Raw genomic sequence first — 26,885 nt, 5'->3', positions numbered from 1 at the left:
TCCACAGTTTCATGGTTCACAGCTCTTCCCATTTCAGGTTTGTCAAAGTGGGGTGCCAGTTTCTTAGTTTCATAAGGATTATGCTCAAGTTCTTGGTTTCTGTGCTGCTTCAGATTTTTAACACTTTCTTATTTCATCAGAAATGTCTCAAAAATTGAGCAAATAGAATGGTTACAGATGGAACAACTGCCTTATACATTTTGTGTCTACTTTTATGTCTGTGTGTGTTGGGGTGTAGGGGAGTGAAGAATAGAAGGAGAGTGAGAAGAAATTCTCACAGCTTACAAAGCAAATGGTGACTTGAGAAGAATCCTCCATACCTGAACAAACCCCCGTCACCAAGCAGTGTTTGGGATGAAGTTGGTTTTGATGATATGTATGAAACTATACCAATTCCACATAGCAAAGCTTACCTTTGGGAGAGTCTTAAACCAAATGACTATATGATAATGTTCTGAAGTGATTCCTACAACCCTCTTCCTTTTTTATTTTTTTAAAATTATTTATTTATTTTTGGCTGTGTTGGTTCTTCGTTGCTGCATGTGGACTTTGTCTAGTTGTGGCGAGTGGGGGCTACTCTTTGCTGTGGTGTGTGGGCTTCTCATTGCAGTGGCTTCTCTTGTTTCAGAGCATGGGCTCTAGGTGCATAGGCTTCAGTAGTTGTGGCACGTGGGCTCAGTAGTTGTGGCTCACGGGCTCTAGAGCACAGGCTCAGTAGTTGTGGCGCATGGACTTAGTTGCTCTGCAGCATGTGGGATCTTCCCGGACCAGGGATTGAACCTGTGTCCCCTGCATTGGCAGACGGATTCTTAACCATTGAACCACCAGGGAAATCCCTACAACCCTCTTTCTTATAATGTAGAACACAGAATTATGGCACTGGTTTCAGGATAAATGCCTTTTTATCAGTGTCATTGGCATGTGCTAGCCCAGTCTGGGAATAAGAAAACCCTAAGCAGAAAAGTCTTTCCTACAAACTCTCCTGTTTCCCAGTTTAAATGTACACAGAGCTGTGTTGTTGTTCTTGTTAACCTGGATTAAGAAGATACTGATCTGAAATTCACAATTTACTGGAAAACTCATTTCAGTTGCTTTTTTGAATACCCCTAAAAGGGAAGTCTCTCATTTTATTTCAGAATGAGGTGAAGTGAAAATGAATAATTGCTGTTTGCCATGTTGGGTAAAGTAGCCTTAAGATGAAGAGTTAGGGGTTTCCCTGGTGGCGCAGTGGTTGAGAGTCCGCCTGCCGATGCAGGGGATACGGGTTTGTGCCCCGGTTTGGGAAGATCCTACATGCCGCAGAGCGGCTGGGCCCGTGAGCCATGACTGCTGAGCCTGCGTGTCCGGAGCCTGTGCTCCGCAATGGGAGAGGCCACAACAGTGAGAGGCCCGTATACCGCAAAAAAAAAAAAAAAAAAAAAAAAAAGACCCACTTGAACTCATTTCCCTGTTGATTTTTCTATTGTAGGGAACACTGGGAACACATTTAAGATAGAACCAGTCCTGGGCATCATCACTGTTTCTAAAGAGCCAGACATGACAACAATGGGTCAGTTTGTCCTGTCAGTCAAAGTCACGGATCAGGGTTCCCCGCCGATGTCTGCCACCGCGATTGTGCGAATTTCTGTCACCATGTCTGATAATTCTCACCCCAAGTTCACTCACAAAGACTACCAAGCAGAAGTAAATGAAAATGTTGATATTGGAACATCAGTCATTCTAATCTCTGCCATCAGTCAATCCACCCTCATTTATGAAGTCAAAGATGGAAACGTTGATGGGATTTTCACCATAAATCCCTATTCTGGAGTCATCACCACACGCAAGGCACTGGATTACGAGCATACCTCCTCTTATCAGCTCATTGTCCAGGCCACGAACATGGCAGGAATGGCTTCCAACATCACAGTCAATATTCAGGTTGTTGATGAAAATGATAATGCGCCAGTTTTTCTCTTTTCTCAATATTCGGGTAGCCTAAGCGAGGCAGCCCCCATCAATAGCATCGTCAGGAGCTTGCACAACAGCCCGCTGGTGATTCGAGCCACTGATGCCGACAGCAATCGGAATGCTCTGCTTGTGTATCAGATTGTTGAGTCCACGGCCAAGAAGTTCTTCACAGTGGACTCCAGCACAGGTGCAATCAGAACAATCGCGAACCTGGACCATGAAACCATCGCCCATTTCCATTTTCATGTGCATGTGAGAGACAGTGGTAGCCCCCAGCTGACAGCAGAGAGTCCCGTTGAAGTCAACATAGAAGTGACAGATGTGAATGACAACCCACCTGTGTTCACTCAGGCTGTGTTTGAGACTGTCTTACTTCTACCTACCTATGTCGGAGTGGAGGTTCTGAAAGTTAGTGCCACGGATCCTGACTCTGAGGTGCCCCCAGAACTGATGTACAGCCTAATGGAAGGTAGCTTGGATCATTTTTTAATTGACTCAAATAGTGGAGTGCTCACCATTAAAAACAACAACCTCTCCAAAGATCACTACATGCTGATAGTTAAGGTGTCTGATGGAAAGTTCTATAGTACTTCCATGGTCACCATCTTGGTTAAAGAAGCCATGGACAGCGGCCTCCACTTTACACAAAGCTTTTACTCCACCTCCATCTCAGAGAACAAAACGAACATAACCAAAGTTGCTATTGTCAATGCAGTGGGAAATCGCCTTAATGAGCCCTTAAAATACAGCATCTTAAACCCAGGAAATAAGTTCAAGATAAAATCTACCTCAGGTGTCATTCAGACCACCGGAGTCCCCTTTGACCGTGAAGAACAAGAGTTATATGAGCTGGTTGTGGAAGCCAGCCGAGAGCTAGACCATCTGCGGGTGGCAAGGGTGGTGGTCAGGGTTAACATCGAAGACATAAATGACAATTCTCCAGTCTTTGTGGGCCTCCCCTACTACGCTGCTGTGCAAGTTGATGCTGAGCCTGGCACCCTGATTTACCGAGTGACAGCCATTGACAAAGACAAAGGTGCAAATGGAGAAGTGACCTACCTCTTACAGGATGACTATGGCCACTTTGAAATTAACCCTAATTCAGGGAAAGTTATTTTAAAAGAAGCTTTCAACTCTGACTTGTCCAACATTGAGTATGGAGTCACCATCCTAGCCAAAGATGGTGGAAAACCCTCTTTGTCCACATCCGTGGAACTTCCCATCACTATTGTCAACAAAGCAATGCCTGTGTTTGATAAGCCTTTTTATACAGCATCCATCAACGAAGACATCAGCGTCAATACCCCCATTCTAAGCATCAACGCCACCAGCCCAGAAGGCCAAGGCATCATATACATCATTATTGATGGGGATCTTTATAAACAATTTAACATTGACTTTGACACTGGGGTCCTGAAAGTCGTTAGCCCTTTGGATTATGAAATTACATCTGTTTACAAGTTGACAGTAAGAGCCAGTGATGCCCTTACCGGGGCCAGGGCTGAAGTCACCGTTGACTTGCTACTTAATGATATAAATGACAACCCCCCTATTTTTGATCAACCCACGTACAATACAACATTATCAGAAGCTTCTCTCATTGGGACACCTGTTTTACAAGTTGTCTCTACGGATGCAGACTCAGAAAACAATAAAATGGTCCATTATCAGATTGTCCAGGATACTTACAACAGCACGGATTATTTTCACATAGACAGCGCAAGTGGCTTAATCCTGACAGCGCGGATGCTGGACCATGAGTTAGTGCAACACTGCACTTTGAAAGTCAGAGCCACAGATAATGGCTTCCCATCACTGAGCAGCGAGGTCCTGGTTCATATCTACATCTCGGATGTAAATGACAACCCTCCAGTCTTTAATCAGCTCATTTATGAGTCATATGTGAGTGAATTAGCCCCCCGGGGCCATTTTGTAACTTGTGTGCAAGCCTCCGATGCAGACAGCTCTGATTTTGACAGGTTGGAATACAGCATTTTATCTGGGAATGACCGGACGAGCTTTCTGATGGACAGCAAGAGTGGCGTCATCACACTCTCCAACCACCGGAAGCAGCGGATGGAGCCTCTGTACAGTCTCAATGTGTCCGTCTCTGATGGACTGTTCACTAGCACTGCCCAGGTGCATATCAGCGTCCTCGGGGCCAACCTGTACAGCCCTGCCTTTTCTCAAAGCACCTACGTAGCTGAGGTGAGAGAGAACACAGCCGCTGGGACAAAGGTAATTCACGTTCGAGCCACGGATGGGGATCCAGGGACATATGGGCAGGTCAGCTACGCCATCATCAATGACTTTGCTAAGGATCGATTCCTCATAGATGGCAATGGACAGGTCATCACAACAGAAAGGCTCGACCGGGAAAACCCTCTGGAAGGAGACATCAGTATTTTTTTGAGGGCCCTTGATGGCGGAGGGAGAACAACTTTCTGCACCGTGAGGGTGATTGTGGTGGATGAAAATGACAATGCCCCCCAGTTCACGACAGTGGAATACAGAGCCAGCGTCAGGGCAGATGTCGGACGGGGTCACCTGGTCACTCAGGTTCAAGCCATGGATCCAGACGATGGAGCAAATGCAAGGATTACTTATTCCCTCTATAGCGAGGCCTCGGTCTCGGTGGCTGACCTCCTGGAAATCGATCCTGACAATGGCTGGATGGTCACAAAGGGCCATTTTAACCAGCTGAAAAACACAGTGCTGTCCTTCTTTGTCAAAGCAGTGGATGGGGGCATTCCAGTGAAGCACTCCCTCATCCCCGTCTACATCCACGTCTTACCCCCTGAAACATTCTTGCCATCCTTCACCCAGTCTCAGTATTCCTTCACCATTTCAGAAGATACAGCCATTGGGAGCACGGTGGACACCCTGAGGATTTTGCCCACTCAGAAAGTCAAGTTCAGCACAGTTAATGGGGAGCAGCTGGAAAATAACAAAGGAGATGTCTTCATCATAGAACAGGAAACAGGCACGATCAAGCTGGACAAACGTCTTGACCATGAGATCAGCCCAGCTTTCCACTTCAAAGTAGCAGCCACTATACCCCTGGACAAGGTAGACCTTGTGTTCACGGTGGATGTAGACATCAAGGTACTGGATCTGAATGACAACAGGCCAGTCTTTGAAACTTCAAGCTATGAGACGATCATCATGGAAGGGATGCCTGTGGGCACCAAACTCACGCAGGTGAGGGCCATCGATATGGACTGGGGAGCCAATGGGCAGGTCACCTACTCCCTCCACTCAGATTCCCAACCTGAAAAGGTGATGGAAGCGTTCAACATTGACAGCAACACAGGCTGGATCAGTACCTTGAGAGACCTGGATCACGAGACAGACCCCACGTTCACCTTCTCCGTGGTGGCCTCCGACCTCGGGGAGGCCTTCTCTCTTTCTTCCACAGCATTGGTCTCTGTCAGGGTGACGGATATAAATGACAACGCTCCGGTCTTTGCCCATGAGGTGTACCGAGGGAACGTGAAGGAGAGCGACCCTCCAGGCGAGGTGGTAGCTGTCCTCAGCACATGGGACAGAGACTCTTCTGACATCAATCGACAAGTGAGCTATCATATTACAGGTAAGTCTGTCACCCTTGGTTTTCACTATGTGCTCTGCTTTCTAAAGAAAGATGGAAGGTGGCAGAGGGGTAAGAGTAGGAGAGAATAAGGAAGATGAGATGAGGGTTTGAGAAGTTATCTTACCTCTCTGGGGCTGAGGAAAATATCTGAGTAGTGTCAGTTTTTTAGTTGTTACTAACTCAGCCTTAGTTTGGAGTTCATTGTTTTGCCTATGACAGATTACCCAGATTGGTACCCAGTCCTTGAGTCAATTTTTATCATCTAAAAAAGAGTCCAGCCAAATATCTCAGTGGAAGAAATGAAAATAACAGCTCTTTTTGATTGGGGGCGGGGGAATGTATGTTTTTTTAAGTATATTCCTTTCTCCTACTTTTTGTAGCAGTAAGAAAAATAAATAGCTTTACTTACAAGTCTTTCCAGGTAGTAAAAGCTCAGATGCGTGCACACACACAACACACACATATACAAATCAAAGGGCATGGTTTGACCTTTTGCTGAAAAATGTTAAATTATAACTCCAAGTCAAAGGGTATGTCTTCTAACATCACAATTTTCTTGGATCCCTTTTCTGTCTTTCCAGATAGTAAATAGCAGTTCAATAGGAAAGCCAAGATAGACAAATGAGATCACCCAGAGTGCACAAAAAAATGTCACCATTACTCTAAGCGGCAGAGGATCTCATGTCAGAGTGAAGAAGGGGTGTCACTGATCAGGAATAGCTTTCTGGGGGTGACTGGCCTTAAACTGCGAAGAGGAGAGTGTTGGTGGTGTGGGAGTAGTCTTCCTAAAAACTATTTGGGGGTTTTAAAGCTAACATTTTGATGTCATGACATTCAAAGGCAGAACATAAGCAAAGTGCCAAAAGATTTTAAAGAATCCATCCATACTTGTAGTCAGGTGGCCTCCCTTTAGAAAAACTACATTATTCAAAGTGAAAAATGAATTAATTAGAGTGCCCTCAGGGCACAGAATCTGCTTAAGTATGTTAGTGGGAAAGTTAATTAATCACTGCAGAATAAGACCCACTGAAGAGCATATGTGTCATTGCTCGGGACCACCACACCTCCCCTCCACAGCACTACTCTTTTTCTTTATGGAACTGTTTTCTTGGTGCTGTTTTCTGTTTAAAGGTCTTAATGCATTTGTGCTTTGTCTGATACCATTCATTGTGGTTTTTTTTTTTTTCATTGAAATGTATATTTCTGCAGTAAAGACATGCGTGATAGTGGTAAGGAAAGAAAGGTGAGTAAAGCAAAAACTTTGATTTATTTGCATTCGGTTTCAGACAAAAACCTTCTTAGGCATTCTTTTTTTTTAAGTTTTTTAAAAATTTTTATTTATTTATTTTTGGCTGCACACGGGCTTTCTCTAGTTGTGGCGAGCGGGGGCTACTCTTCATTGCAGACTGTGCGCTTCTCATTGCAGTGGCTTCTCTTGTTGTGGAGCACGGGCTCTAGGCATGCGGGCTCCAGTAGTTGTGGCTCGTGGGCTCTAGAGCACAGGCTCAGTAGTTGTGGCATGCGGGCTTAGTTTCCGCAGCATGTGGGATCTTCCCAGACCAGGGCTCGAACCCGTGTCCCCTGCATTGGCAGGCAAATTCTTAACCATTGTGCCACCAGGGATGCCCTTCTTAAGCATTCTGAGGATACTTTTCTATTTGGAAGAATGGTTAAATACTCAGCTTTAATTATTTACACATCGTCTCTGAATTCTCAGTGGATGGTTTAAGGGACCATCCCACTGACTTTACCAAAGTAATGAGAACAGAGTAGCTTCAAGCTACTGTTACTATTAGCCGTGCCAACCACCAACTGATTTTTATTAGATTTAACTTTTGCTCTTGATGTCACACAACTTGGCTGTGCTGCCACTGATGAACAAAGGACGATTAATCATTTTATTTCGCAAAAGAGCAGTGTGGGCCTGCACCAGAAGCATTTAATAGAGAGGTTACATTTGTGCATGCTGAAATCATATTCAACTGAAGTAAAATTGCATCCTAGCCAGTGGTAGAGGAACGTGATTTTCCAGGGAGGACCCCGTGCCTTACCAGAGCATGTTTCTCAGCCTCAACATTATTGGCATTGAGGGCTGGACAAGTCTCTCCTGTGGCATTGTAGGATGATCACCAGCACCTCTGGTTTCTATCCACTAGATTCCAGTAGCACCGCCACCAGCATCACCCCTGCTGTGACATTCAGAAATGTCTCTAGATGCTGACAAATGTCCCGGGGGTTTGCACACAGCCACTGTCAGTTGAGTTGAGAACCACTGCCCTGGAGGAATGTGCAGCCCTCACCTTCTCTGCACTGTCTGCCCAGTACGATCCATTTATCCTGTTGTTGTGTTACCAAAGTGTGGCCTCTGTGCACTGGTGCCAGATTAAATCTTGGAGACAGTTTTGGGTACAGTAGAAAGAATTTGCTTTATTGCTTTGCCAGGCAAAGGGGGCCACTGTGGGCTATTACCCTCAAGACTGTGTGTCCCACCCTGGAGAGGGTACTGAAGAGTTGTCTAGTGTTCAAGGAGCAGGGCGTGATCAGCTCGTGGACATTCTGATTGGCTGGTGGTGAGGTAATGGAGAGTCAGCTTCATCAACCTCCTGGTTCCAACCGGTCTGGCGTCTACGTGCTTGTGGGCAGCACACAGTTAAATTCTTCTACCTGGTGGAGGATTCAGTATCTGCAAAACAGCTCAAAGGACATGGCTCAGAATATTACCTATAGCCCTTGAGGAAGAATAAAGGCCTTGACTTTGTTTAATGGCTAAAGTATTATTATTTTGTCTTGCTTGACTGTTTTCCTTTCTTTCTGCATTTTCTCACTTCTTTGATTGAATTTATTCTTTGATTAAAGTTTTCCTACAGACAAAAGGCAGGTGGAGGTCTATTGTGGGAAGGCCTCATAGTGTCCTGCTTGGTTACAGTTGTTCCACACTGCTGAGCCCCTGGATGCCCGTTGCCCCCGCCCCCCATGCCTTATATCCAGAGTGCAGTCTGACGCTCAAAGTCCCACTACTTCTCACTCAGTCCCTCCAGCAGGACTGTGGGTTTGCCCTCTGTTCTTATAAAGATTCATTGTAAGAAGATGAGATGGCTCCACTTTTTCAGTGAAGCAGCAGCCAGCAGGCAGTAGGCTTTCCTTATTTATTTGTTTATTGTCAGTCTTTCCCATCAGAAAGTGAGCTCCACCAAGAGAGCAGGGATTTTTGTCACTTTTGTCCACTGCTGTAGCCCCACTGCCTGGCACAGTGCCTGGCCCAGAGCAGGTGACAAATACGTGTGAATGCCCAAACAAACGAGACAGCGATGACCTAACTGGATTCCAGACTTCTTGCCAGTTGTCTCGTCCAGTCTTCCTCCGTGTTTGAAGTGACATTATTTCCCCCTTCAGGTTTGGAAGGTCAAGGTGGTTTTCTTCTTCCTTCCTCCAAGCTGCTGTTGTCTCCCTGTAATTCAGTGATATGGGAAAGTAATATTGCTGGGACTACATTCATTGTTTCAGCCTCATCAAGAGCGGTTCCACTCCAGCTTTTCTACATTTCTTCCATTTTCACCAGCTTCACTGTGTTAAATTTGATCTAATTGCAGTGCTTATCTTTGAACGGCTCCTTCAGTGACCCTGCATTGGGGCTATTTAATCCTAATGGGTCTTCCTCTGTCACACAAACTTTTCTTCCCCAAACTTCAGTCCTTATAAGAAGAGCTGCTGTATGATAAAGGCTTCATTAAGATTCCTTAATAGAACTGACTGCCTTTCCTTGATTGCATAATCAATGGCTAATGAAATTGTCTTGGTAACAAGAGCTATAGTGTATTACATCCTCTCTTGAGACGAAGTGGAAAGACAGCTGTATCAACCAGATAAGAAGATTGATTGTTCACAGTTTGAATTTGATTGTCCTTAAGGGGAACTAAACAAGAGATCATCTCTAGCTTCTCTAAGTGCATTTTCTTCTCTTGGAAAGTTATTGTTTTACTTTCCACACAAGCCAAGCATATAAATATCATGCTTTGTTGCAGGAGAGTCAAAAGGAAGTGAGTGTCAGTTCTTCTTCAGCATCGTAAAGGATGCAGTTTGAGAGGCACCTGGATGACCCCGCACAGGCCTCTTGCTGTAGGTGGAGATCAAAGCTTTTCATTTCACATCTTCAAAAACTCTTTTTTCACCACAGGAGGGAACCCCCGAGGAAGGTTTGCCCTGGGCCTCGTGCAGAGCGAATGGAAGGTCTACGTGAAGAGACCTCTAGATAGAGAAGAACAAGACATTTACTTCCTCAATATCACCGCCACTGATGGGCTTTTTGTCACTCAGGCCATGGTGGAAGTGACTGTCAGTGATGTGAATGACAACAGCCCAGTGTGTGATCAGGTGAGATTTGCGGCTGTGTCGGATATATCACTGCTTTTTACTCTGCTTATCTAAAATTAAGTCAAAACCCATTTCACTTTTCTCCTTAAGGCCAGGCTGCTTTCTCATCTTATCTTCTTAATTAATGAGCTCCAAATGGATATAAGAGGGTAAGAGGTGGACTCTAGGATGAAATATTATAAACATGAAAAGAGTATAGTTAGCACGATCAGTACCTAATTCTGCCCACCAAAAAAATCAAACAAACAAAAAAATGAATCCAGGAGTCTCAAAATTAAATAATTTTTAAGGACTCATAAAGGACACTATGAATTTTTCTGTCTGAATCACCTATTTCATAAAAGAAGAATGGACCACTCAAAAGTATGAATTACGTTTTTTGTATAAGTTTACACAGCTTGTTGGTAGCAACGTTGATAATGAAGCTGGGTTTCCAGACCCCTTATGGTGGCCTTTCCACCACAGTTCAAAACGTGACAGCGAATGCAAGGTGCCAGTAATTGATTTTATTTCCTTTCTTACCAAAATTAAATCACCCTTCATTTACCTTTTCCTTACATGTGGATTGAGAGACAGTATTGGTTCTCTTTAGCTTAGAAAAGTGTTGCAAATAGATTTAGTCTCTCATACTAATGCCAGATGTTAGTAGTGGCTCTTTAAAGAGTTGAAGGGTCCCAAGGACTAAGAGGGGCATGATCAATATGTGATGTGGGTCATGGTTCCACAGGGGTGGGGATTTTTGTCTGTTTTCTTCTCCGTTGTACTTCTATCATCTCAGTAGTACCTAGCACATAGTAGGTGCCCAATCAGTAGTTGTTGATGATGAGCATAGGAGGGGCAGAGCAAGAGATATTCTCTGTTTCATCATATGGCATAAGATGATTCTGTGGTAAAGGAAAAACGTAGCTGAAGATAAATTATGCAAATGCATTTTTAAAGAAATCGTTTATAATGCTAAATATGACAATTGCCCCACAAATACTAATGATTCAATTACTTTTCTTTACCTTTGCCTAGGTTGCATATACAGCATTATTTCCCGAAGACATTCCATCAAACAAAATCATCCTGAAGGTCAGTGCCAAGGATGCTGATATTGGATCCAATGGAGATATACGATACTCACTCTATGGATCTGGAAACAATGAATTTTTTCTAGATCCACAAAGTGGTAAGGCGAAATTTATTCTTTGGGTAAATGCCATTGTTAATCCATGAGAGAAGTTAAACTCTCACATGGTCTTATCACTAGGGTGTAGTTAGTATACAAGAGCCTTGATATGATGCCCTGCTATCCTGGACTCTTAAGAAATACCAGTAGCACATGGTGTTTGGAGGACAGAAACCTCATTTGGCCTATAAAACTTGCCCTGACTTTACCTACATTTAGCAGCACCAAGTAATCAGATGTGTCTGTTTGCTTCTCCTCTTTCTCATATCCACGGGTTAAAGCAGCTGACCTATAAATAGCATAAATAGAATTCTATCACAAATGCAAGTTTCCATGCAAACCAGACAGTAGTGCATAGTAAGGAGAGTTTTGCCCTGTTGAAATCCCTTCTGGGTCCCTATGCTTATTAACATACTTGTCTGGTTTTTATTCATCATTCCTCTCTAGTTTCTCCAAAGCTATGAGTCCTCAGACTTGCTTACATATTGAGGTAAAATTTATAAGGTGAAAGGTTATGTACCCTAAAGGCAGATGCCTTCATTGAACGCCATAGATAATGGAAAAGGCATTTTCTATGGAGGTAAATTATCTCAGTGTTGTGTATTGGATGGCCCATCCATTGACAATTTTTAAATGAAGGGTAAAGATTGAATAATTTGCATATTTCCAGTGTTGTGTTCATCATAATGAACAATAACTAATTTCTGAGTCTCCAGAAGGTATTAGCTCCTCCCTAGCTCTCTCCCATGTCCGGTGCATCTTACTGGGAAGGGTTTAGCTACATAACAATATGCTACTTGGCTAAAGAGGCCTGGCAATTTTTTGTTGAATAGGTAACATTTATTAACTACTAGACCTAAAAGTACTTTACGGGATATTTGTGTTCGATTCCAAGATGAACCAAACAAAGCATCCCCAAGGAATATTGTATCCCAGTGGAGAAGACAGAGCTGTAAGTCAATACTAATAATAACAGAAAAAACAACAATAATAGTGAAAGGCAGAATGAGTGCCCGGGAGAGATATCAGGAGAGATATATCTGGGCACAGAGGAAGAAGTAGCTAATATTCTGATAAGAGGGAAGGAGAAACTTTTAAAGCAGAGCTGGCATTTGAAATGAGCCAGGATTCTAGGAGCTAAAGCAGGACACTGCCAGTCATGGGGGCAGTGAGGGCAGAGAGCACGGCACATCCAGGGAAAGCTGTGTACCACATTGTCACTGGTCAGAGGAGCCACAGAATGGCTCATGAGAAAAGTGGTGGAAAAATAACTTTAGGTCAGATTTTGGAGGGTCTTGAATGCCCAACTGAAAAAACACTGGGTGTTTTGGAGAAGGGGAAAATGATCCAGGCTAGATTTGAGAACTGGCTGCAGTCAGGAAGCCATAGGAGGAACAGCTTTATAAGTATAGATGGCTTCGTCCCAATGACTTCTACTAATTTTGTTAAGAGTACATAATAATATTTCATGAGTCCTACTTTTCACCAAACAGTATTTATTCAGGTCTGTCACTGTGCTTATTGCCATTATCCATTGAAATTTAGGTTAACAAGAATAACAAAATCCCCACAGGGGCTGACACTCAGGACCAGTACAGCTATCTGAGTGATTAAAATACAGACATAACCTCCCTCCATGTTGGTTGCCAAAGAGCTGCTGCTTTAAGGTTCTCAGATAACCCCCCACTGGAATCCTCCCCCAACAGCCACAGGCCCTACCACTATCCAGCAAGTGGGGTTCGTCTGGCACAGTAGGACTCCTTCATGACCTCTTTCTGCTAAAGCCAGCCTGTTTTGACTGTTTTTCTCTAAAAGATGGGGTAAAAAAAATGTTAAATATCTGGAAGCAGACAGACTGCCCCTTCTGAATTTACAAATCATTGACCTGATTGACGGTCAGAGAACTGAGGATACTGGTCCATTCTTCATGCTTTTTCTGGAGAAAATCCAGAAACAAGGCCAATCTCCAGAGCAGTTCTTAAGATGTTTAAAGAGGTATGGAGCTTCTCCATGCTGCCAAGAGAAGGAATCCCTGAAACAAGAGGCTTCACAGTGGGATTAATTCATCTGAAGGTCGTACAGTTGGTTTTTTTGTTGCGTCCAGAATCCCATCACTTTTCCCCTGATGCTTAAAAAAATTGAACTTGCTCGATTTTTCAAAGCATGAGGCACTGGAGCCAAATGTCAGCGATCCTTCCTGTACTGGGGATTCTGTATGCACAATAATTGATTCTCTGCTCTTCAAAGAAAGACAGTTTTTGAAAAGCTAGGCCATTTATTTTCACAGGTGAGTTAAAAACTTTGGCTCTGTTGGACCGGGAGAGGGTCCCTGCATACAGCCTCATCGCCAGGGCCACCGACGGGGGTGGCAGGTTCTGCCAGTCTGACGTCCGTCTGATCCTGGAGGATGTGAACGATAACCCCCCAGTGTTTTCGTCCGACCACTATAACGCCTGTGTCTATGAGAACACAGCCACCAAGGCTCTGTTGACCAGAGTTCAAGCAGTAGATCCCGATGTCGGTAAGTCAGCTGCACTGATGGGATGTCTCCCTGTTTGTACATTTGACACATCTTCAGGTGCTACCTGTCCTTTAGTTTCATCAGCCCACCTTGGCTCCTTACCATGAAAACAAGTACATTAAACCACATTTCAGCTCTTCCACTGACACACTTCATATGCACAAGAGAACTCTACAAGGCATCTTCCCGCCTCTTTCTAGGATTTGAAGAAGCGATACTATGAATTCCTTTACCTTTTAACAAAGAGCTTGGGGTTTGCATTTTTTTTTTAACCTTTAGCATAAAAATAATAGCTTTCTTACTTGCCCATTCCTCCTGAACATAGTTAAAATGCTGTGTTGTGGGCTTCCCTGGTGGCACAGTGGTTGAGAGTCCGCCTGCCGATGCAGGGGACATGGGTTCGTGCCCTGGTCTGGGAAGATCCCACATGCCGTGGAGCAGCTAGGCCCATGAGCCATGCCCGCTGGGCCTGCGCATCCGGAGCCTGTGCTCCACAATGGGAGAGGCCACAACAGTGAGAGGCCCGCGTACTGCAAAAAAAAAAAAAATGCTGTGTTGTGTGGCAGGGAGAATTCATTTCCATTTCTATAAAGAATTGCATCCCATGCTTTAGCTGAAATATGACAATCTCGATTTATGGTGGTACCCATAGTGCAAAGACCAATTACGAAATGTGCTGCCAGTCCAATGTGGATTTTTTTTAACTGCCGTTTTCCAGAGTATTTTGCTCATATAAACTGACATTACTAGGAGGCTTGTGGGTGTGGGCGATAAGAAGGAATTAGAATTGAAAGTTGTTAATAAAGTTTGTGTTCCAATCCACTTTACATAATGAGATGGTGAGTTAGAAAAGATCAGAGTTAATTGCTAGGTAGTCCTTCTGAGAATGCATAAGTTATTGAGGTGACTGCATGATGGAATCTAAATACGAAAGGGCATATAGACAGCCTCTTGGTTGTGCATTTTAAGAGCTGTAAATCAGGGGACTGGGGAATGATGGGGTGTGTCTGTTATGCTAAACAGGCCTTTATATAATTCAGGGTGTTATTGTTTAATTCTGAATTTAAAGAAAAATTATTGGACTAATGGAAAAGTAAATACATGATAATTAGTTGAAAACAAATGTAGAGCCCAGGGTCCCTGCATATTTCCCCTTAGAGAAATTAGTGGCTACACTATGAATTATTGTTCTTACATCATTAGCATAATTTTTGAGGCTGAGAACCAACACTTTAAAATCTGCATATTGTAAAGCTTGGTTAAAAAAAATGATATTATTTTTGGCTGTGCCACGTGGCTTATGAGATCTTAGCTCCCCGACCAGGGATCAAACCCGGGCCCTTGGCAGTGAAAGCACCGAGTCCTAACCACTAGACCACCAGGGAATTCCGGAAAAGACCCTTTTATTGATTTATAATTATGTAATACTTACAAATACTCTTTTTTAAATGAGGATTGGAAAACATTCTGTGGACTCTTGATAGCAGACTTTTGGGGAAAAGAGGACAGAAATATGCAAATGAATCATTAATAATTTAAATTTGACTCTGAGAATGTGTAATTGGGCCAGAGATGAAATTTTAAGATCTAAAAATTTTTTAATTTAAATTAACATTTCAATTTTAAAAAATTGGAGTTTTTCTACTCACCTCCTTCCTAAAGGAACTGGGTATGCTCTATGTACTAGAGACTGTACAGAACACAGAGGGAGTCTGATCAGTGCACATGATGTTTCAGACAGTGGAGGGGGGGAGAAGTTACTGACTCACAGATATGGTTGTGCTGGAGGGTATGCAGTTAGCTCCATCCTTCTCACTTCTTCTGAGTCAGCTGTCCGGGTTGGCAGTTGGGGAAGAAGGGTTGACCAGACTCTGGGCATTAGCAGGACAGAGATGATAAAGCCTTTCAAAGACCAAACCCAGAATAACGACCTTATCAGCACCTCCCTCTGCTCATTTGCACTAATTAGCAAAAAATTAGCTTACGCTCAGAGCTTCAAACAGACACGGAGGTTATGAGTGCTGCTCATATAAGATGTGTTCACCAGGCTATTGTATTTGCTTCCGGAAAACCAGAGCATAGGAAACCAGATTCTGGGTCATATTCTCAGTTTTTGTAGAATTCATTTAGCTTAAAAAAAAATAAAAACTAAGACAGTCGGGAAAGAACAAATGAACACCTCTAAAAAGGCAAGCTGAGCACCTGCTATTTCCAGGCACCATGCTGAGGAGGTGGGTGTGAAGGTCTTGTTCAGAGCCTGCAGGGGGATTCCAGAGTCAAACCCACATTCTCCAGAGTCCCGGGTGTCAGTGACTGGGGGCTCATGCCATTTTCATTAGCAGCCTGATTCCCCATTTCTCCATCTTCTGTAAGGCAGCACAGAGGAGCGTTGAGCCGCATACTGAGATGACCAGTTTGCGGAGTGGGCGAATCATCTGGTGGCCAAACTCAGCCTCTGGCCTGAAGCTGAGTTTGCACATGAATCGTTAAGACTGAATCCAGCCCTCCAATATCTTTAGTTTGGCTTACATACAGTGTTCCAAAAAGTTTGAATTAATTGTCAATAAAAGTCAAGAGATATTTATTTAAATTTTCAATTTCTGGCATTTTCTAAAAACAGCACTCAGACGACTCAGCAATTCCAGGTGCACAGTCCCACCATGGTAAGAGCCTAATAGCAGCTCCCTCCTTGATACCAGCCAGTTCTCACCCTCCCAATCCCCAGCCATCTCACTTACTTATGTTACCACCTGACTTCATAGGCCCCTCTCTAAAGTGACAAGGAAATGTCTGATTTTTAAAGAACTTTTAATTTTGAAATAATCATAGGTTCACAGGAAGTTGCCAAAAACAAAAATGTACAGGAGGTGGCATGTACTTTTCACCCAACCCTTTCTCCCAATGATACCATCTTGCATAACTGTAGTACACTCAGATTTTGGCACAGGTGCATGTGTGTGTGGTTGTGTGTGTGTGTGGTTTTGTGTGGTTGTGTGTGTGTGTGTGGTTGTGTGTGTGGTTGTGTGTGTGTGTGGTTCTATGCAGTTTTATCACCTGTGCAGCTTCATGTAACCACCACATCCACCTCCTCTGCACACTTCCTTCCCAGTCTCTAATCCCTGGCAACCACTAATCTCCGTATCTATAATTTTGTTATTTCACAAATGTTATTTAAATGGAATCGTGTAGTTTGTCACCTTTTGAAAATGGCCTTTTTCACTCCGCATCATTCCTTTGAGATCCATCCAAGTGGTCTAATTGGTTTCTGACCCTAGTGAAGAACATTGGTTCCATTTGTAAAAATGACAGGGCTATTTGGTTCATGAAACTTCTTCTGTTAAGCATATTCCTTTACCTAAAGTTACAAACGATTTCAACAGCATTTGGCTGCAGTATATACTAAGTCACTATAAACTGCAGAAAAAAGACAAAGATATATTAATCTGAAATCCAATTCCATTGCTTCATAAATTCAAAACGCTTACAGTGACTTGCTAACTTTTCATATCCTGGTTTCCTAATTTTAAAAAATATTATTGCTTTTAGCCAAGCAACTCTTTTCCTATGCCAAATTCATTATTCATAATGAACCAACTGCCTAGGTCAGGAATAAAATAAAAACAGATGAAGACAAGACCATTTTAGCACCCAATTTATGAGTTCTAAGAAATAGCATGGCAACTGTCTAGATTTCAGCATTAAATTCTTAGTTTTCCTGTAAAGTGGAAACATCCTCAATCCCATGAACTAATGACATGACTTTATGACCTAACATTTATAAAAATTTAATCATTTCAGTAAAGATTAGGAGACCTTTTGTTGCACCACCTCTTTGGAGTTAATATTTTACTATTTATCATACCTCTTAAGGTAGGAATTGTGTCCAGGTTCTCAATTTTGAGGGTTTTTTAAGCTAGCAAAGGGCATATGCAGAGGTGAAAATCGGAGCCAAAATCTGTGACCATTTTAGGCAAAGTGACATGGAAATAAAATGTAAACTTGCACTGGAAAATATGCCAGAGACCATGATTTATTGAGAGGCTAATGTCCAGATATTTGAGATTCAAGAGGACATATTTTTCCTCTTATGGATCAGGGACATAAAGCAAGGAAATGTTCCAATGAGCAACTCACTCCTTTCCTGTAAAATATTTCCTACAAAGTTTAGAACTTCTTTCAGGGATTTTGGAGAAACTTGGAAGCTTGTAACATGCATTACATTTATTTTCCATTCAATATAACTGATATTTAATGAGTAGCTATGTAGCAGGCATTCTAGAAGTAACTATACAAGGAACGTGCAGTGACAGGCCCAGGTTCTATGCAGTAGTGAAGGGCATGAATCAGCAACACATAGACCTTGAATAAAAGGCAGAGCTCACAGAATGAATGGGATTCAACAGGCAGAGGGAGAAAGGCCTTCAGGAAGACAGGAACCAGGAGGATGAAGTTGCAAAGCTGGGAAACTCTGGACCCAATTAAATAGTTGGGAGATCATCACATGGTCAAGGACAGAGAGAAGGCAGTGAGATGAGAGAAGGCATTTGGGCCTGATTGTGGTGGTTCACAAAGACCAGGAATTGTGTGCTTAAACCAATAGATAGAAAAGAACCACCGAGCACTTTGGAGAAAAGAAATTCATCAGTTCTGGTTTTGGGAAATGCTAATCTGATAGGAGCATCTAATATGGGCATTAGGAAATCTTCTAGGAGAGTATCAAGAGAGATCACAGGGGCCAAAATTCGAGTAGTAGCTTTGGGATTTAAAAGGAAGGAGCAGGGACTTCCCTGGTGGTCCAGTGGCTAAGACTTCATGCTCCCAATGCAGGGGGCCCAGAATTGATCCCTGGTCAGGGAACTAGATCCCCCATGCCATAACTAAGAGTTCACATGCCGTAACTAAAGATCCCGCATGCTGCAATGAAGATCCTACACACGGCAACAAAGATACCGCATACCGCAACTAACACCCGGCACAGGCAAATAAATAAATAAAAGGAAGGAGCAGAGGAGAGAGAGATTTTACATGTGAAATCTGTCTATTTTGGTGCTGACTGGATTGAAGGCACAATGGACAGGCTAGACAAGAACTCAAACTCGTGCACCAGGTACAGGTGCTGCTTGCACAGAAATAGCTTAGGTGGCCTGAAGCAGGACCTGATGTAGAAAGATGAAAAACTGGAGACACATTGGGAATTAAAGTACAGTCCTTCAGGAAAATGTCAGGAATAAAGATAACAAGTTTGTTAATCATGACAGAGTAGGGAGGCTTTGCCTTCGAGGGGTTTACAGTCATAGTGGGAAACAGGCAAGCGCAAAAGAACATTCAAAGAAAAATGGAATCAATGTTATAATAAAGTTGCATCTGTAAAAGTAGGAATTTTGCTTATTTTTTAATTTAATTTCTATTTTATATTGGACTACAGTTGATCTACAATATTGTGTTAGTTTCAGGTGTACAGTAAAGTGATTCAGTTATACATATGCCTATATTCATTCTTTTGCAGATTTTTTCCCATATAGGTTATTACAGAATATTGAGTAGAGTTCCCTACACTATATAGTAGGTCTTTGTTGATTATCTGTTTTATATATAGTAGTGTGTATATGTTAATCCCAGACTCTTAATTTATCCCTCCCCTTTGGTAATCATAAGTTTGTTTTCAAAGTCTGTGAGTCTGTTTCTGTTTTGTAAATAAGTTCATTTGTACCATTCTTTTATATTCCACATATAAGCAATATCATATGATATTTGTCTTTCTCTGTCTGACTTACTTCACTTAGTATGATAATTTCTAGGTCCATCCATGTTGCTGCTAACGACATTATTTCATTCTTATTTGTGGCTAAGTAATATTCCGTTGTATATATGTACCACATCTTTTTATCCATTCCTCTTTCAATGGACATTTAGGTTGCTTCCATGTCTTGGCTTTGTAACTAGTGCTGCAATGAACATTGGGGTGCATTTATCTTTTGGGATTATGATTTTCTCTGGAAAAAATAGGGATTTTGTAACAATTAGTCAATACATGTAAAATGATAGCACAGGTCCCTGTGGGAACATGAAAACATGAGCAATGAATTTTCAAGTGGGACAATTCAGGAAGAATTCACAAAGTGGTATTAGGATTTAAGTTGGGTTTTAAGGGTTGGGGCTTTTCAGAGACCTTCAAGATGTCAGAAGAGTAAGGCGTGGAGATCACCTTCCTCCCCACAAATACATCAGAAATACATCTACATGTGGAACAACTCCTACAGAAAACCTACTGAATGCTGACAGAAGACCTCAGACCTCCCAAAAGGCAAGAAATTCCCCACGTACCTGGGTAGGGCAAAAGAAAAAAACAGACAAAAGAATAGGGACGGGACCTGAACCAGTGGGAGGGAGCTGTGAAGGAGAAATGGTTTCCGCACACTAGGAAGCCCCTTCACTGGCGGAGAGGGGGGTTGACAGGGGGGAAGCTTTGGAGCCACGGAGGAGAGTACAGCAACAGGGGTGCAGAGGGCAAAGCGGAGAGATTCCTGCACAGAGGATCAGTGCTGACCAGCACTTACCAGCCCGAGAGGCTTGTCTGCTCACCTGCTGGGATGGGCGGGGGCTGGGAGCTGAGGCTTGGACTTCGGAGGTCAGATCCCAGGGAGAGGACTGGGGTTGGCTGCATAAACACAGCCTGAAGGGGGCTGGTGCACCACAGCTAGCCGGGAGGGAGTCCGGGGAAAGGTCTGGAACTGCCTAAGAGGCAAGAGACCATTGTTTTGGGGTGCCTGAGGAGAGGTGATTCAGAGCACCACCTAAACGAGCTCCAGAGACAGGTGTGAGCTGTGGCTGCCAGGGCAGACACCAGAGACGGGCATGAAATGTTAAGGCTGCTGCTGCAGCCACCAAGAAGCCTGTGCGCAAGCACAGGTCACTCTCCACACCTACCCTCCCGGGAGCCTGTGCAGCCCACCACTGCCAGGGTCCCGTGATCCAGGGACAACTTCCCCGGGAGAACACATGACACACCTCAGGCTGGTGCAACATCACGCGGGCCTCTGCCACCATAGGCTTGCCCCTCATCCATACCCCTCCCTCCCCACGGCCTGAGTGAGCCAGAGCCCCCGAATCAGCTGCTACTTTAACCCTGTCCTGCCTGAGCGAAGAACAGACACCCTCAGGCGACCTACATGCAGACGTGGGGCCAATCTAAAGCTGAACCCCAGGAGCTGTGCGAACAAAGAAGAGAAAGGGAAATCTCTCCCAGCAGCCTCAGGAGCAGTAGATTAAATCTCCACAATCAACTTGATGTACCCTGCATCTCTGGAATACCTGAATAGACAATGAATCATCCCAAAATTGAGGTGCTGGACCTTGGGAGCAATGATCTACATATATATATTTTTTTTTTCCTTTTTCTCTTTTTGTGAGTGTGTATGTCTATGTGTATGTGAGTGATTTTGTCTGTACAACTTTGCTTTTACAATTTGTCCTAGGGTTCTCTCTGTTTACTTTTATTTTTATTTTTTTAAGTATAGTTTTTAGCACTTGTTATCATTGGTGGATTTGTTTTTTCATTTGGTTGCACTTTTCTTTCTTTTCTTTTTTTTATTACATTTTAATTTTTAATATTTTCCTTTATTTTAATTATTTCATTTTATTTTATTTTATTGTTTTCTTTCTTTCTTTCTTTCTTTTTTTCTCCCTTTTCTTCCGAGCCATGTGGCTGACAGGGTCTTGGTGCTCTGGCTGGGTGTCAGGCCTGTGCTTCTGAGGTTGGAGAGCAAAGTTCAAGACATTGGTCCACCAAAGACCTCCCAGCTCCATGTAATATCAAGATCTCCATCTCAACGCTAAGACCCAGCTCCAGTCAACCATGAGCAAGCTACAGTGCTGGACACCCTATGCCAAACAACTAGCAAGACAGGAACACAACCCTACCCACTGGCAGAGAGGCTGCCTAAAATCATAATAAGGTGACAGACACCCCAAAATACACCACTGGACACAGTCCTGCCCACCAGAAACACAATATGCAGCCTCATCCACCAGAAAATAGGCACTAGTCCCCTCCACTAAGAAGACTACACAACCCACTGAGCCAACCTTAGCCACTGGGGGCAGACACCAAAAACAATGGGAACTATGAACCTGCAGCCTGTGAAAAGGTGACCCCAAACACAGTAAATTAAGCAAAATGAGAATACAGAGAAACATACAGAAGATGAAGTAGCAAAGTAAAAACCCACCAGACCAAACAAATGAAGAGGAAATAGGCAGTCTACCTGAAAAAGAACCAGAACAATGATAGTAAAGATGATCCAAAATCTTGGAAATAGAATGGAGAATATACAAGAAACGTTTAAAAAGGACCTAGAAGAGCTAAAGAGCAAACAAACAATGGTGAATAACACAATAAATGAAATTAAAAATTCTCTAAAGGGATCAATAGCAGAATAACTGAGGCAGAAAAACGGATAAGTGACCTGGAAGATAAAATAGTAGAAATAACTACTGCAGAGCAGAAAAAAGAAAAACAATGAAAAGAAGTGAGGACAGTCTCAAAGACCTCTGGGACAACATGAAACACACCAATATTTGAATTATAGGGGACCCAGAAGAAGAAGAGAAAAAGAAAGGGGCTGAGAAAATATTTGAAGAGATTATAGTCGAAAACTTCCCTAATATGGCAAAGCAAATAGTCAATCAAGTCGAGAAAGTGCTGAGAGTCCCATGCAGGATAAATCCAAGTGAAACATACCAAGACACATATTAATCAAACTATCAAAAATTAAATACAAAGAACAAATATTAAAAGCAGCAAAGGAGAGCTTCCCTGGTGGCGCAGTGTTTGAGAGTCCACCTGCTGATGCAGGGGACGCGGATTTGTGCCCCGGTCCGGGAGGACCCCACATGCCGCAGAGAGGCTGGGCCTGTGAGCCATGGCCGCTGAGCCTGTGCATCCAGAACCTGTGCTCTGCAACAGGAGAGGCCACAACAGTGAGAGGCCCGCGTACCGCAAAAAAAAAAAAAAAAAAAAAAAAAAAAAAAAAAAAAAAAAGCATCAAGGAAAAAGCAACAAATAACATAAAAAGAGATCCCCATAAGGTTAACAGCTGATCTTTCAGCAGAAACTCTGCAAGCCAGAAGGGAGTGGCAGGACATATTTAAAATGATGAAAGGGAAAAACCTACTACCAAGATTACTCTACCCAGCAAGGATCTCATTAAGATTCGATGGAGAAATTAAAACCTTTACAGACAAGCAAAACCTAACAGAATTCAGCACCACAAAACCAGCTTTACAACGAATGCTAAAGGAACTTCTCTAGGCAGGAAACACAAGAGAAGGAGAAGACCTACAATAAAAAACCCAAGACAATTAAGAAAATGATAATACGAACATAAATATTGATAATAACCTTAAATGTAAATGGGTTAAATGCTCCAACCAAAAGACATAGACTGGCTGAATGGATACAAAAACCAGACCCATATATATGCTGTCTACAAGAGACCCACTTCAGACACAGGGACACATACAGACTGAAAGTGAGGGGATGTAAAAGATATTCCATGCAAATGGAACTCAAAAGAAAACTGGAGTAGCAATTCTCATATCGACAAAACAGACTTTAAGACAAAGACTATTACAAGAGACAAAGAAGGACACAACATAATGATCAATGGACAATTTGAGAAGAAGATATAACAATTGTAAATATTTATGCACCCAACATAGGAGCACCTCAATACATAGACAAATGCTAACAGCCATAAAACTGGAAATTGACAGTAATACACTCATAGTAGGGGACTTTAGCACTCCACTTTCACCAACGGACAGACCATCCAAAACGAAAATAAATAGGGAAACACAAGCTTTAAATGATACATTAAACAAGATGGACTTAATTGATATTTATAGGACATTCCATCGGAAAACAACAGAATACACTTTCTTCTCAAGTACTCATGGAGCATTCTCCAGGATAGATCATATCTCGGGCCACAAATCAAGCGGTGGTAAATGTAAGAAAATTGAAATTGTATCAAGTATCTTTTCCGACCACAATGCTTTGAGACTAGATATCAACTACAGGAAAAAAATCTGTAAAAATTACAAACACATGGAGGCTAAACAATAATACTAAATACTAAATAACCAAGAGATAACTAAAGAAATCAAAGAGGAAATCAAAAAATTCATAGAAACAAATGACAATGAAAACACGATGACCCAAAACCTATGGGATGCAGCAAAAGCATTTCTAAGCAGGAAGTTTATAGCAATATAATCCTACCTCAAGAAACAAGAAACATCTCAAATAAACAACCTAACCTTACACCTAAAGCAATTAGAGAAAGAAGAACAAAAAGACACCAAGGTTAGCAGAAGGAAAGAAATCATAAAGATCAGATCAGAAATAAATGAAAAAGGAATGAAGGAAACAATAGCAAAGATCAATAAAACTAAAACCTGGTTCTTTGAGAAGATAAACAAAATTGATAACAATTAGCCACACTCATCAAGAAAAAAAGAAGACTGAAATCAATAGAATTAGAAATGGAAAAGGAGAAGTAATAACTGACATTGCTGAAATACAAAGGATCATGAGAGTTTCCTACAAGCAACTATATGCCAATAAAATGGACAATCTGGAAGAAACTGACAAGTTCTTAGAAAAGCACAACCTTCCAAGACTGAACCAGGAAGAAATAGAAAATATAAACAGACCAATCACAAACACTGAAATTGAGACTGAGATTTAAAATATTCCCACAAACACAAGCACAGGACCAGATGGCTTCACAGACGAATTCTATCAAACATTTAGAGAAGAGCTAACACCTATCCTTCTCAAACTCTTCCAAAATATAGCAGAGAAAGGAACACTCCCAAACTCATTCTACGAGGCCACAATCACCCTGGTACCAAAACCAGACAAAGATGTCACAAAAAAAGAAAACTACAGGCCAATATCACTGATGAACATAGATGCAAAAATCCTCAACAAAATACTAGCAAATAGAATCCAATAGCACATTTAAAGGATCATACACCATGATCAAGTGTGGTTTATCCCAGGAATAATCCCAGAAAGGATTCTCCAATACACGCAAATCAATCAATGTGATATACCATATTAACAAATTGAAGGATAAAAACCATATGATCATCTCAACAGATGCAGAAAAAGCTTTCAACAAAATTCAACACCCATTTATGATAAAAACCCGCCAGAAAGTAGGCATAGAGGGAACTTACCTCAACATAATAAAGGCCATATATGAGAAACCCACAGCTAACATCATTCTCCATGGTGAAAAACTGAAACCATTTCCACTAAGATTAGGAACAAGACAAGGTTGCCCACTGTCACCACTATTATTCAGTATAGTATTTCAAGTTTTAGCCACAGCCATCAGAGAAGAAAAAGAAATAAAAGGAATCCAAATCAGAAGAGAAGAAGTAAAGCTGTCAGTGTTTGCAGAGGACATGACACTGTCTATACATAGAGAATCCTAAAGATGCTGCCAGAAAACTACTAGAACTGATCAATGAATTTGGTAAAGTAGCAGGATACAAAATTAATGCACAGAAATCTCCTATACACTAATGATGAAAAATCTGAAAGAGAAATTAAGGAAACACTCCCATTTACCACTGCAACAAAAAAAATAAAATACCTAGGAATAAACCTACCTAGGGAGACAAAAGACCTGTATGCAGAAAACTATAAGACACTGATGAAAGAAATTAAAGATGATACAAACAGATGGTGAGATATACCATGTTCTTGGATTGGAAGGATCAACATTGTGAAAATGACTATACTACCCAAAGCAATCTACAGATTCAATGCAATCCCTATCAAACTACCAATGGAATTTTTCAAAGAAGTAGAACAAGAAATTTCACAATTTGTATGGAAACATGAAAGACCTCCAATAGCCAAAGCAATCTTGAGAAAGAAAAATGGAGCTGGAGGAATCAGGCTCCCTGACTTCAGACTATACTACAAAGCTACAGTAATCAAGACAGTATGGTACTGGCACAAAAACAGAAATATAGATCAATGGAACAGGATAGAAAACCCAGAGATAAAACCATGCTCATATGGTCACCTTATTTTTGATAAAGGAGGCAAGAATATACAATGGAGAAAAGACAGCCTCTTCAATAATTGGTGTTGAGAAAACTGGACAGCTACATGTAAAAGAATGAAATTAGAACACTCCCTAACACCATACACAAAAATAAACTCAAAATGGATTAAAGACCTAAATGTAAGGCCAGGCACTATAAAACTCTTAGAGGAAAACATAGACAAAACACTCTACGATATAAATCACAGCAAGATCCTTTTTGACCCAATTCCTAGAGAAATGAATATAAAAACAATAATAAACAAATGGGACCTACTGAAACTTAATAGCTTTTGCACAGCAAAGGAAGCCATAAACAAGACGAAAAGACAACCCCTAGAATGGGAGAAAATGTTTGCTAATGAAGCAACTGACAAAGGATTAATCTCCAAAATATACAAGGAGCTCATGCAGCTCAATATCAAAAAAACAGCCCAATACAAAAATGGGCAGAAGACCTAAATAGATATTTCTCCAAAGAAGATACACAGATTGCCAACAAAGGCATGAAAGAATGCTCAACATCACTAATCATCAGAGAAATGCAAATCAAAACTACAAAGAGGTATCACCTCACACTGGTCCAAATGGCCATCATCAAAAAATCTACAAACAATAAATGCTGGAGGGCGTGTGGAGAAAAGGGAACCCTGTTGCACTGTGGGTGGGAATGTCATTTGATACAGCCACTATGGAGAACAGTATGGACGTTCCTTAAAAAACTAAAAATAGAACTACCATACAACCCAGCAATCCCACTACTGGGCATATACCCTGAGAAAACCACAATTCAAAAAAGAGTCACGTACCAAAATGTTCATTGCAGCTCCATTTACAATAGCCAGGACATGGAAGCAACCTAAGTGTCCATTGACAGATGAATGGATAAAGAAGATGTGGCACATATATACAATGGAATATTACTCAGCCGTAAAAAGGAATGAAATTGAGTTATTTGTAGTGAGGTGGATGGACCTAGAGACTGTCATACAGAGTGAAGTAAGTCAGAAAGAGAAAAACAAATACCATATGTTAACACATATCTATGGAATCTAAATATATATATATATATATATATATATATATATATATATATATATATATATATATATATATATATATCTTCATGAAGAACCTAAGGGCAAGATGGGA

General features: G+C 41.9%; 1 protein-coding gene across 1 annotated transcript in view; it reads left to right on the top strand.

Moving 5' to 3' along the window:
• Positions 1 to 26,885, top strand: part of FAT3 (FAT atypical cadherin 3) — a gene marked incomplete at its 3' end in the record, with an annotated part of 712,901 nt that overhangs the window by 608,866 nt on the left and 77,150 nt on the right. The window contains exons 12-15 of the mRNA XM_082629104.1: positions 1,469 to 5,542; positions 9,717 to 9,913; positions 10,931 to 11,084; positions 13,372 to 13,605. Of these exons, the coding sequence (XP_082485230.1) occupies positions 1,469 to 5,542; positions 9,717 to 9,913; positions 10,931 to 11,084; positions 13,372 to 13,605 (4,659 nt within the window). The remainder of the gene's footprint in view (positions 1 to 1,468; positions 5,543 to 9,716; positions 9,914 to 10,930; positions 11,085 to 13,371; positions 13,606 to 26,885) is intronic.

The sequence above is a fragment of the Mesoplodon mirus genome, assembly GCF_964341445.2.
Source record: "Mesoplodon mirus genome assembly, chromosome: 7".
NCBI classification, from domain to species: Eukaryota; Metazoa; Chordata; class Mammalia; order Artiodactyla; family Ziphiidae; genus Mesoplodon; species Mesoplodon mirus.
The sequence above is the reverse complement of the archived record's forward strand: the minus strand, read 5'-3'. Positions and strand labels throughout refer to the sequence as shown.